General features: G+C 40.0%; 1 protein-coding gene across 5 annotated transcripts in view; it reads right to left on the bottom strand.

Annotated features, from left to right (window-relative positions):
• Positions 1-13,772, bottom strand: part of LOC311161455 (engulfment and cell motility protein 1) — a 199,370-nt gene that overhangs the window by 136,544 nt on the left and 49,054 nt on the right. For 4 of the 5 annotated variants that reach the window (XM_084219036.1, XM_084219033.1, XM_084219034.1 and 1 more), the window contains 2 exons: positions 13,312-13,461; positions 468-508 (listed from right to left, as the gene is read on the bottom strand). In XM_084219036.1, coding sequence (XP_084075162.1) covers positions 468-508; positions 13,312-13,389 — 119 coding nt within the window. In that variant the 5' untranslated portion in view covers positions 13,390-13,461. Of the gene's footprint in view, positions 1-467; positions 509-13,311; positions 13,462-13,772 lie in introns of those variants that run through there. The other variant, XM_084219038.1, reaches the window with a different exon arrangement.

Here is a 13,772-nt window from a genome sequence, read left to right as displayed (position 1 = left end):
TCAAGGTATTTGTCTTAGCCAATTATTAGTCTATAATACCGAATTTGCAATTAACATTTCAGTTTCATGTAAACAGTCACATCAACTGGACCAGCTTGCAGCACCCACTGGACTCAGTGCTCAAAATTCAGATCCAGAGGCAGTGCTTTAGTCCCTTAACCCGTGAACAGCAGGGACCACAAGCCAAACTGCAAAAATGTAAAATGCATCTCTGTGCAGAAAGGAAGGAAGTAGTCAAAATGAGAGTCACCCCCACGATGGAGCTGCTTTGTTAGGAGCCTCATCTTGCAAGCAATTGATCCAAAATGCACTGCAAATTCAAAATTTGAAACTAACACAGAAATATTTAAGAAACTAATGACTAGTCATACAGGATATCTAGATTTTCTTTGGAAAAAATTATCTCCTAGTTGGTTTAGTACTTCAAAAAGCACTGTATCTAGTATGTACTATATAGCAGAACTCACCCATCACAGACTTCTTTTATTATCGAGGACAGAGGCTTTTTCTGGTAAATGAAAAAAGAAAGAAAAAGCAAAATCACCAAATTTAGAATAACTCAGAGTTCTTAGAATATGATTCCAAAGCCAATAAATGCAAGAAACAAAGCTAGTAGCATTTCATTATTTATTTAGCGTCAAGTGTGAAAGGATCCCAAAATTTTCTGCTGTTTTGGTCTCATAAAGGTATAAAGATAGCAATTCTAGACATTTGCATTATGACATTATCAATTTTTTTTTTGCCAACCTTAGCCCATAAAACATAGACTCAGTTTTTCAACTGAGAAATCAAAAGGGTCTTTTGTGTACACTGTATCTCATTACCCAACGAAACATAAGATTAGATATCAACACCAGCATTTTCCAGGAATGACATCTGAAACCAGAAGTCATTCAATAATTTTAAACCTTCTTTTGTTCCTTTCAGAGATGGCCATATGATGACACTAATCCTCTCTCTTAAGTGCACACATGCAGTCATGATAAAACGCCACCTGGAAGGTGCTAGAATCCCAGATGTCTCAGTTCTGCTTTATTCTCTACATCTGTGAGCACAGGAGCATTTGGACTGACTCAAAACAGCTCTCCTGCTTTGGGTCCCAAAATAGAAAAGAAGAAAACAGCCTAGCCTGTTGATGTTGCAATGCTTTGAACATTGTTATAAACACAGGGTGCGCACAAAAGTGTTTTTAGAAGACTTCTGGCTAAGAGCAAATGCCCTCTTATGTCCTAAACCATAGATGAAATTGCATGGCAGAAAGAAACATGCCAAATTTCACCAGCTGAGTGACTACTGAGCCTTTTACCCCCAATACTGGGTGACCACACAATGTCACATATATCTGTTGCTTCACAAAAACTTCCCAAATCATCTTAACATCATAGGATCTCCCTCTCTAGTTACTTCCACTAACAACAGTTCACTGAATTACTAAAAAGGAAACAAATACAGAAAACTCACCATAAACCAAATTAATTCAACACTATTGTCAAAATAAGCTTTTTACCTTTAATTTTTGTAAAAACGATTAGTAGAAAAATTAACTCCGTATGTTATGTGAAGGAAAAAATATTTTTCCCTAGAATTTGTTTTCTGTGATTCACCACTGACAGGACTCCTTGGCCAGGTCAGGATCAGAGTAGGATTTATTATTTCAACAGTCCAGGCAACTAAGCCAGTTAATAAACAGGCAGAAACATTACACAAGACCATTTTAATCAGACAGGAATGAAAGCACCTGCTGAAAGGATTCTGTTCCTGCTTACCATATTGTCTCAGTCCTTGGTTTCCTTCCTTCTTCTTTCACTGCCATTTCTGTTTTCACATGACCACCCAAGATGGTCCACACCAGGGAAGTTAATCAAACTAAAAGCTGGCCCAGGAGAAGGGGAGGAAGGGGGGAAATAGTTTTCCCCAGGACTGATTTCCTCATCTGCCTGGCTATGTACCTAAATGAGTAGCAAATACCAGCACATGGGAGAAAAGGCAGAAGAGGGAAACTGCTCCATTCTGCAGCAGGAACAGGTTCCTTCTCCACAGCAGCCTCCCTGTTGCATTGGCTCAGTTTTTTGCATAGCTGCAGCTAGGCTGTGAATAAGAACAGGCAGATCACACCAGACAGAAAAAGTGGGTTTTTCTCCCAGTTTTTTTTGGGCTGCTCAGTTCCTCAGTCTGGATAACTGTGTCACTTGTGTTCAGCTACTTTGACCTGCTGTCCTCCTCTCTGAGTGTTTTTTCATCTTCTGCAATCCTGTAAGGGCAATCCTGGCTTCCAACTTCTTTCTTTCCTCTACCTTTTAAGACACAACAACCACCAAACAAAACAACAACAAAAGACCACGTTTTTTGTGGAAGGACAGAGGGAAAAACACAACTTTGTCTGGACCTAGATAACTTCAGTCTGCCTTTTAGCACTCAGCCTTTCAGCCTTTGCCAGCCTGTAGGCAAACTGCTGCCCAGCAGAGTGCACAGCTCTGCATGCTGCATCCCCTTCACCCCTCAGGATGCTGCTGTAGGTTCTGTTCTGATATTTCCATATTTTGACGAAATTTTATCTGGGTTATTAATTCCTTTTACAAAGTAAACAGAAACCAGCTCGCAGAGTCAATATAATGGAGGACAAAAAGAATAACTGCTTTTTCTTCTCATTATTTCCCATAGGATCTATAGTTTCCCATTAGAAACTATGATAAAAAAACAATTTAACAACCTAAAATAGAAATAATATAAATACTCTGAAGGCTGGATTAAATTACTTTTAAAATCATTATTTTAGTACTTCTAAGTTCTCTACACCATTATGTCCTTTGTCAATCCCATTAGCCTCCTACCCCTCTTTGCCTATTCTACACCACCTTTGCATTACTATACAACAAAATCTGAAACTAAAAACTTGGACCAAAAAAAAAAAAAAAAAAACCTACAACAAATCAATTAGAACCTGTAAAGTACAGCTAAAAGAAAAAGCAAATGGATCCTCAATAATAAGAAATTATTTATACAGCCAGCCTCTCATGGTACAGCTTGGTCCTCCTGTGGCACTACTGCTACAGCACTGATTCTGAAGAAGCACAGCCCATGATGAAAGAAGCAACAAGATGAAAAAAGCTGGAACTCTTCTGGGACACAGAGTATGCAATTAGCAGTTTGATAGCAATTTACAAATTGATAAATGTTAAATAAATACCACCACAGCAATAAGTAATAATAAGTACTGGCAATAAGCTGCTGCTCTTAATAATCCCTTGAGCTGCACTCCCCCTACATGTAAGTCTCTGGAAAAAATTCTTTCCCCTTCCCTAGCTGGGAGATAAATTGCCAGCAGCACACTGTTCACAAGAGGGGTGTCCCTGCAAGCAGGCAAGGGCTGCCTTGACTCCCTGTGTGCACTCTCCCAGGTGGAGGCTGGATGGCAGGAGTGCTGCAGGGACACCCTGGCATGCAGCACACAGAGCTGGCAGCAGCAGCAGCAGCAGCCCTGTCACCCTGCCTGCACAGCCAGGCCCCCTTGCCAGCAGACCCCTGCCTTGCTCTGGGAGCGACAGGCAGGTGGGTGAGTGCCCAGCTCCTGCTGCACTTCCCAGCTGGCTTACAGCCACCCCCAGAATCCTGCTGCAGCCTGCGAGACACGGAAATATGTTTGGGTACCAGTGTCAGGACATGACTGTCTACTGCATGGATAGTACCACAGCACTACTAGGAGACAAAGAAGAGGGAGTTATTATATTTTTTTCATTTTTTAAGCATGGAAAATGAGATAAAAGTCTATTTCCATTCTCTGCAGAGTAATTCCACTTGGCAGGCCATTCAAAGTCTCTTTTTTTTGCCCCTGGCTCTAAATATCTGCCAAATGTCAAAGAGCATAGAATTTAAGTTTTTGTTACCTTAATGTTAATAAAATGCTGTTAATGGAAATTTACTTACTTTTGCTGCATTTACAGTTCCAAAAAGTCAAATTTACTTTATTAGTCAGTGTACTTCAAAGAATTTCTTACAATCAGTCCAAAAATATTTTGAAGTTTTTCCTTCATAGAAATTAGTGTTTTGTGCTAGTGCTTTTTTTTTTTTTTGTCTCTATGTCTCCTCCTAGACTTGTAAAAATGAAGTGAGCTTTTACACATGCTGAGATGCTCATTTAAAGCTCTAAGAAGATGAGGCTGCTGCTTTAATGTACAAAATAACAGAGATCAAAGTAAACTTTGTGCTCCCTACAGGAGATAACACCTTCAGCTGACTTATCACAGTATCTGCACTGAACACATTGGTTAGAATAAAAGTATTTTCCTAGGGCAGGTATTAAATTGACAGCTGAAGTTAAGTGACACTGGGGCATTACAGCCTCATGACTTACAGATCTGCACACAAGGGGAGAATCCTGACAATGACACAGAGCATGGGCAGCCCTACAGCCAGTGTGAATTTGCACACCAAGTAAAGCTCTATCTGCACTGACTGGTTAGCACAGATGTCCAAGATTCAGGCACAGCCCTAATGACATCCACTCTGCAGGTCACCAGTTCTGAGCTCACCTGCACATATCTCAGCCGTGTCTCGGGGTTCTGTGTGCTGGGATGCACACAGATCCCAAACTCAGTCTTCTGGAGTACCTGCCCTTGCTACTTGTGCAGTACTTGGTAGCACTTCCAAAGTAACTTGCAGAGCACAGATTGAGATTTCCCGCCCCAATTTCCTCACCAGTTTCATCCTTTCATGCCTACCCCTATAGAGACCTCACAGGGAAGCAGTCACCAGGAAGAACTAAGCACACGTGCAAGACTGTGAGCTAGGTTAGTCCAGACCACTGCTTTGTTCCAGAGAAATCATGGCATGAGCAAAAGCAAGCAAAGAATGTCCTATATATCAATGCTGACCAAGTTCTAGGTCCTATTCAAACCACCAGTAGTACTCCAATTTGGGTTTAAAGCATTTTCAAATCAAACAGCAGGGGTGTGTGTATGTGTGTGTGCGTGCACACACGTGTGTGAACTGTAAAGAGGACAGAAGCCTAAATCCAGGTAGAAACGTGTGTTACATGTGCAGTTCTGATATACTTTGTGCAATACCAGGAAATTGTAGACAGGTTTTTTTGGGCCAAGTCTAAATATCTTTCCTTTCCACATGACTGACAGAGATTCGTTGTTTTTTCTTTTTGCTAAGGTTCTGTTTGTTGAGGTTTTTTCTGGGACAATGACTGGGATATCCCTCTCGCTGTCTGACACCTTTTAACTGCAGAAGTAACAAGAAAACCCTTAACTCTGCTGTCTTTAAGCCTGTCACAGATAAAATAGCAGTGCAGAACATCTGTTAGTACGAAACAGCATTAAGGAAAAAAATTCAGTTGCTGACCTGTGCATCTGTCAAAAAACCAGAACTTCTAGTCAGTAAATACAACATTCTGTCTTACAATTAATGTTATCATGACACTAATAAATCTTCCAGTGCTAAAGTATGGCTATATAAAAGCAGAGAAACACCTCTTTTCACAATCAGTGGAGGCTCTACCTGTTACTGTCACGCACCAGGGTCCACAGTGGGCTGGTGGCAAACACCAGATGCGAGGACTCATGGGTCCATGACTCACTAATTCAACACTGGTTTCCTGTGGTGTAAGAGACAAGGTCTTTTGAAAGGAGGAGTAGCTGGAGTCCTTTGGACTTCAGCCTTCTCAGCCTGCTCTGAACCAGTCTGGGAATCAACACCATTCCATGCAATGGAACCCTGGTGAGGCCAGACTTGTTAACTTATTATCGGGCATCTGTACAAGATGAAAGGGAGGATTTCTCTAACCCAGGGCAGCACCCCAGAGAGTGAGTCCTGAAGAACAGGGACACCACAGTGCTACAGTAAAAGAGACCATAAAACCCAGCCAAGGCCAGGCCAACACCACACAGTTGTGCCATGCAGCAACACAGCCCAGGGCTGGAAGCATTCGCATCTCAGAGCCTACAGGCAAAACCTTCAACAAGTGCAGCTGCTGCTGATGGGAGAGAGCTTTTATCAGCTCAGTTCGCAGCTCTTAAGGTGGTAGTTTTAACATGTCAGCGGCAACACCTTGGTATAAATTTAGCACTAGGAGTTCCACAGGGTGCACAAGACTTAGGGAAACCCAGGTATTTGTGTCCTCTCTCCCTTCACTCTCAGCTGCAGCTTCCTCCCTTCCCACCCCCAAAGAGATCCTTACTCCTAAGTCTGCTTTTCACCTGATCTAACCATTGACCCACAGATCATGTGTTTAGGATGTTACAGTGACTGTACAACAAGGGAAGCAGCAAAATATAATGTTAAAAAAAGCCTCAATCAAAAAAAGAAAACCATAAACAGAATTTTGCAGATACTTCCTACTCCATCTCTAGTGTCCCTAACAAGACATAACACTCCCTGTTTTCTCAAGTGTAAGTACGAACACTAAAAACTCTCAATCAAGACTACTGAAAAGTTAAAACACACCTAGGGACCCATAGTTGTGGATTTCACCACATTTGCATGCAGCATTCTTGCCACATATATTTAAAATACAGCCAAAACACAGTTTTAAATACAAAGCGGGGTTTAAGATGTGGTTCTTCACACAACCTATTAAGAGAGCATGCCTTTCAAGATAGAGTGAAGAAATCCCAAACCCCCAGCTCATGACTGACACATTTCTGGCCTATAAAGGCAGAAGTTTCTCCATGAAAGCAAAAAAAATTTATACTGTGAGATTTTTGGTATTACTCTCTTTTGTATTACAAAATTTAATGTCTGTATGTCTATAACTAGAATATAATTGAGTCATAAAGTGTGCCTGGATACTCCAGCTGGCCAGAATGTGAATTCATTCATCAGTCCGTAACTTCAGAAGTCTCATTGTTACACATTTCCCTTTAATAAGAGCAGAATTAACTTAAGAGATGGGACTCCTGCTGATAGTTAAAAAATTTTATGGATGCAACAACGTTAAAGTCCTGTTTAGCCTTCATCTTGAAAATGCCATCACCTGCAGGCAGCAAAATTCAGGCTCCAACAGGGAGGCTCTGGCAAGAATTATTGAGCTAGTAAAATCAGACATGAAAAAAGTCAAACCAAATCCACCAAAGAAAAAAACCCCACAAACCCACAAAAATCAAGGGGAGAATAAAAAATAGTGCTTTATCTCTTTGTTAAAATATTATTTTCTGAACATCCTTTCTACTGGAGATCAGGAACACTAGAATATTAGTTCTGTAGAGACCCCAAGTGTATCCTGGCTCTACTTGCACTTCTATTTAACAAAAAAACAACCAGCCAACAGAAGCATTGAACTTATGGTTCTTCACCTAGAAAATAGCACCAAGTAGAAAGCATAAATAGCATCCATTAGACTGCAGTTCACAAAACATTTCTATTTATTCTCCCCCGTCCTTTTCTTTTACAATGTCTAAACCTTCTGCACAGCTATTACCTCTTCCATCTACTAGGCCTTGCAGCTGCCTCTGTATTAAGCAGAAGCAGTAAGACAGAGTTTTTATGGACTTTTCAGTGATGAGGTCCCAGCCACACACACCACAGGACACAAGTTTGCAGCTTGGAAAGAATCCAGCCAACCAAAGGGAACGTGGCTTTGGACAAGCCAGACTAATAAAATGTAACATGTGACAATAACATTGCCTGGTTTATCCCTGCTGGCGGGCTGCCACCACATCAAAGAAATGAGGCTCTAATGATGACTACTCCAGTGCTGCAGTTCTGTAAGAAAAAGAATCATATTTTTCAAACTCTATTGTAGCTAACAATTGGTTCATTATGTTAACGAAACATTGTCTATGTATACAAGTGTGTCAGTGCATTGAATTATATCCAGTGCACTAAAAAATTTGCACTATTGTTTCCAAGGTTATTCTTGCGGCTGAATAGCTTTTAAAATAAATAAAAGTAAAAATTTGAGACCTGTCGTTAGTCCAACAAAGGAAATGGAAAAAAAATCACAAAAAAATAACAGATAGTATTTACCAGCTATATTAATATTTTCACTATGTTTATATGCCAGTCAGCACCTGCTTTATGAACAGCTTCATATACAATTTTGTGAAGCTGAAATATGACAGGTACAACAAGGAGCAATAAAACTCTCAAAGCATCTCTTTGGCACCTAAACAATCCCTACCTTTAACAAAATAAGACAACAAAATGTTTTTCAATTCTTTTTGAAAAGGTAGCCCCCTTTTGGTTCATCCATCTCTGGGCAAGTCTTCCATCAGCAGCAAGTGATTTCCTCCTTCAGAATGGGTGAGATATACCTGCAGTGGCCAGCCCTGAGCACTGGCTCCTTCTCCTATCTGACAGAGAGGAGCTGCTGCTCCTTTCCTGCTGCAAATCCAGGCAGGGAATGTTTTTGTAAGTCAGTGGGGGTTTTTTTGGTTATTTTTCCTCTCCCCATGATCTGCTTCATAGCCCTCTATCTTCAAGAAACTGCAATCTTGTCAGCTGTTAAAGGCACTGACATTTCCCTTTACTGTAAACTCAGGATGTGCAATAACATTGGAAATCTTAGCAATATTCATACCAAAAATCTTCACTAGTTCTAGCTACTGCAGTACCATTATATTTTCTGGGTGAGAGTTCATATAAATTTGCAGGTTGGTGGGAAGGAGGCAAGAGCCTCTCTTTTCCTTCATTCCCTTAGGAACTAAACGCCTCAAGTCAGAGTCTGGAGCCAGAATGAAGCACAGAGAGTGACACTTCACAGTACAGTGAGACATCAATATCCCTTTCTTGATCACTGCTTGAACAATGCTGGTGCTCACTAATATTGCATACATTTAGACTTGTGATGCCAGGATTGTCTCGGTATACTGCTATTACTAGTGACAGTACTTGCAGAAACCAAATCTATTCTTAGTCTACACACATGGCAGAAGCGATGTGCACCTTTTTTTTCTCTAATTAAGCGTTTCACAATCCCTTTTGAACTTCATTTTTCACCACAGTTTCAGAAACACTGCACTGAATCAATTAAAAAATCCCCAAGGGTCCATATTTAGGTCTGAAGCCAGATTTAGGTTTGAAAGCTCCTTTAAAAAAAAACACAAAATCTTACTGGTGACCTTTTAATATGCAGTGAAGTACAATGACTTCTATGAAAAAGACAAAAAAACAACCACAATTAAAATGACACTGGCAGAAGAGAAGAGGCAACTTGAAAGAGACTCTTAAAAGATAAACTTGCTGAGTAAATCTAAACTTCAGAGAAAACATAAATGTAAAGCAGCCCATGGCTCTATCCATGGCAGCACTTCTATTAACATGAAATTGTCATATGAAAATGCTCCTGTAAATTTTGCTTACCAGATGAGATTTGTTCTTTGAAAACACAGCTCTCCTTCTCCCTCCCCCCCATCTATTTCTCTTTGCTAATGTAAAGGTTCACATCTGCTAATTTAATCCATGTTTAATGATCTCATAGGTAAAAGCAAACCTGGAGGAAGAGACTGTATGGCCAAGTTTAATTATAAACTGTTCCTTTCTATAGGAAAGCCTTGTTTACCTCCAAGGCTGAGGAAGTTCATCTGGTTTTAGTACAACTTGTGTTAAGAAATTTGGTTTTAGTACAACTTGTGTTAAGACACACAAGTGGATTTGAATGGGATAAGCCAAAATAGATGTTGTCCCCAAATCTCCATCTTGTGCCTCTCATAGAAATTGCTTCTCCTGCAGCAGGAACAGTGTGACTGTAAATCCACAAAGTATCCAGGTAACCTAAAATGAGCATTGGCTTACCTAAAATAATTTGTGCTGTAAAAAAACCCCAACAGCTGAGAATTATACATAATGGGCACAAATTAAAGCATGCAGGCTTTCACTGAACACAAGAAATAACACCCTCTTATGAAATAGCTATTTCTGGGACAATCAAAGAGAAGACAGGATAGACTAGCCAGCATCCTGGTTCACCTCTACAGACCCTGTGCAGTCCTATTATTAACATCTTCTAGAATAATCAGCCAGAAGAGTGAAGAAAAAGATAACAGACAGTCAGCATCTACCATTCATTTCTTCCCCAGACTGCATTGCTAAAAAGCCCACAAAAAGATCCCAATGCAAATTCAGACACCAGCTCATTTCCATTCCTCCCCTTACATGACAGAAAGACTAAAGCATGAAAGATCCACGCTATACACAGTTCTGAAGCCACAATCAAATCTTCATATTAAAAATTAATTTTGGGCAGAGTTCTAATATTGCTAGTACAGATTTATGGAGGAGGGAAAAGTCTGGATGCTATTTTTCTAATTTATGATTGAGGAAAATTATGGAATTGGGGGGGAAACCCAAATAAACCCCAAGTATTCTGGAAGAGAGTAACTGAATTCAGTGATGTCCATCTCTCAGGAAGAACATGATTTAAAATCTGTTCTAATCCATACAGGCATCAGCTACCTGTGAGGTTTACTGCAACTTAATTAGTTCCCACCTGATAAGAGAGAGAGGGCAGTAAATAAGAGACAGCTTTGCCCTCCTTGTTTAAAGCAACTTTCCAAGAAAACAGCACTTGTGAAACCCTGATATCAAATAGCACATGTCAATGAATGAGCAGAAACCCTTCTTTACATTCATTGGAAGCAGGCACAGAGGCTAATTCCAAAAGGCACTTAATTATATATCAATTTTTCTGGCACAGAATCTCTCCGAGTGAGACTAATTTTGCATGATTAAATTTAAAACCACCATCGGTGAACCCAGGTTAACAGACCTATAGAAAAGCAGTGGGAAGCCTCAGCTTGAAAAGTCTCTGTGCCTCCTAAAGTCCAAGCTGTCAGAAGTCATGCAGGGGAGTATAAAGTTTAATAAGATTTGGTGGAAAAAATACTCATGAGCTCTTTTAAGGCCAAGACCCGCCAGTACCCCACCGCCAATGGTTCTAGTTTCACAGTAACATTTCTTCACTTTGAAAATATTTTACTCTCTCCATTGCTAAGCAAAACATGCATACACACAGCAAGTAAATTAGGATCATGTGCAACTGAATATAAATAAGTGCTTCCAAGTATATGCAATGAACAACCTTAAAAAACCTCTCAGATTTTCCTTTGATTTCTTATATGGTATTTGTACTTCAGTTTTTGGAACAGTACCCTGAAAGATAAAACACTTGTGTCACACTAGGGTTTCTGTTGTTTGGTTTTTTGTTTGGTTTTTTTTAAGTACTATTATAGCGCTGTTCATCTAAGTACAGTTTTTCTTGATGGTAAGAAAGAGAGAGAAGAAACCAGAACGGGAAAGATTTTAGGATATTCTGAATATATGTCAAATGGTGACTGAATGAGCAGATGCCACCTGGGACACAGGCACTGGCTGCAGTGTCTGGTCAGTGGGTAAGTCATTTCTCTTTTCTGTCTTCCTCCCCTTTATCATCTCCGACAGCTAGCCATCTGAGGGATGAATCATCTCCTCCACTACAGCTCTTCTGCTGAATAGCTGCTCTAAGGGAAACAGATTGAGGAAAAGTTAGCACTAAGTGAATCAAAGGCAGAGCTCTGTGTTCTGAAGTATGTATCACCCTATATTTTTTCAAGCTTCATTCCCACATTGCTCCCAACCTTGAGAAAGGTAAATATGCCTGTTTGTGTGCATGAGTAGAAAGAAGGGATGTTTCTTTCCCATCTTTCCATGTCAGAAAGGGGAGGGGTGAGACTCTCAAACTTCATTCCCTCATTTCCATCTCTCTCTGCATCAGGAGCAGGCTGCTGTTAAAGTCTTCTCCATTTTGGCCTTACTTTCCCCCTCCTTCCTCCTCCTACCCATAAAGTGTCTTGAGAAAACTTGCAGATAGCTTAGTAGGCTGTGTTTGAGGAATTTTACCCAATATAATTCAGCATTGATCTATCTTGTCTCTTTCAAATCTTACATTATAAATTAAAAACAAAGTACTAGGAAAGTAAGCTAATAGTATAGATAAGGGATAAGGGTTTTTTGATAGTTACTTTAAGCTTTTTGTAAATAAAACCAAATAATTTTCATATTATTTTGCTGTTGTTTGTAAGAAGACTTCATAGTATTTTTTCAATTTTGTCACCACTGTACTTAGTTCACCATGACTAACAAGCATCTTTCCCTGAACACAGTGTGCGGTGTCTACCATTTGTTATATAAGAAGAAAAAAGTAAAACATTCCTCACTCCAGAAGGCAAAAGACTTCTGTGCTTACTGAAAAATTTCAGCAAATGAAAATGGAAAAGCGTGGTAGGTCAAAAAAATCAACCCACGAAGTTTGGTTTCACTTGGGAACTCCCTTTTCCTCTAAGGGGGCTTTCAGAATGCTTAAAAATCATACTGCTGTGATTCCAGCCGCCCTCTAGAACCACATTTCTTTAAATTTCCCACAGGAATTTCCCAGGCATGTGCCACAAAAGGGTTAACTACAAGTGAAACTCATTGCACTGCATGAAGAAATTACTAACCCATTTCAGTAATACATTTTCAGTGTGAATTCAAATGCTCTCCTCTCCAATAGACCTTTATAATGTACTGAGTCCCCAGACATACCAGGGTCTAAAGCACATTATAAAATGCTTTTCTTCACTCTGAATACTATTTACAGAAATAATAATAATTCTAACCAGGTAACATGCTGCAGGATTTCAAAATGTTAAGGGTAAGCTGTTAAATATTAAAGAGGTTGCTTTTAATATTAATACATGGGCCACAAAAACAATCTCAGAGAAGTCCAGAATATAAAACACGGCCCTTGTATAACTTGTTTTTGTTTGTTTCCCCCACCACAATTCCCTAAAAAGAATTTTTAATTCATAATTTTGAATTTGTTAACTTCTGTACGCTGCCTCCAATCTGTCATAGCTTCAGAACTAGCCAGATAAACAGAACAACCCCTGAGATTCCTGAGCAGAACAACAAAGGTCCTCCTGCTCACAGTGCACCACTACCTAAGTTCCAAAATCTGCACTTGCTGCAGCCATTCAGTATGATTCTACTCCAAATGCAAAGCACTGACTAGAAATTTGAAGACTTTCCACCCAGAGGTAAAACACTACCACTATTTAACAGTTGAAGAAACTAAGACACAAAAGTGTTAAGTGGGTCACACAAGCATTAAATGCCTTATTCAAGCAGCTGTTCAGAAAGAAAAAGCAAATGAAGAAACCAGTTGAACACATAAAAATCTTAAGCAGTAAGAGAGGAAGAGGGTCACACCCCTTATAAAAAACACTTTCTACCCCACATACATTCACAGAAAAATGCACATGCATTGAAGTAAATATAAATGCAGAGGAAAACATGCAGAGAATAACTTATTCAGGAACAGGGCCAGCTGAGCACAGGTACACAGGCACTTACTTGATCTATTTCCATTAACTTGGGGAAGGCACCTGGCCATTCAATCGCCACCTTCACTATATCAGCAGGAGGGGGCATTGCGACGCTGCTGTTCTTCGGAGCCAGCACAACTGGACACTAAACACTGCAGAGAGCCTCTCTCATTCACACCTGCAGGGAGAGAAAAAAAAAAGAAAGAAGAATATTACAGCAGTTCAGGCAGAACTCCAGCACTGCCGCTTCAGTCTCCTACATTTCCCCTAGTTGGGCAGGTGGATGAAAATGTATGTGCAGGGGCAGGAGAATGGCACACGTTACAGGAGCAAGCACAGGACACAACGCCACGGCACGCTGCACAGCTCGACAGCCTGTTAGAAAGATGGCTGAAGCACTGAAATGTACGGTGAATAATAGGCATGCATTAGATTTAAATAGAAAAACTATTTTTAAATATTATTAAATATGCTGGTGGGGAAAAAGTG

This window comes from Fringilla coelebs (assembly GCF_963513975.1).
Source record: "Fringilla coelebs genome assembly, chromosome: 1".
Lineage (NCBI taxonomy): Eukaryota > Metazoa > Chordata > Aves > Passeriformes > Fringillidae > Fringilla > Fringilla coelebs.
This window is presented reverse-complemented; position numbering and strand designations above follow the sequence as displayed.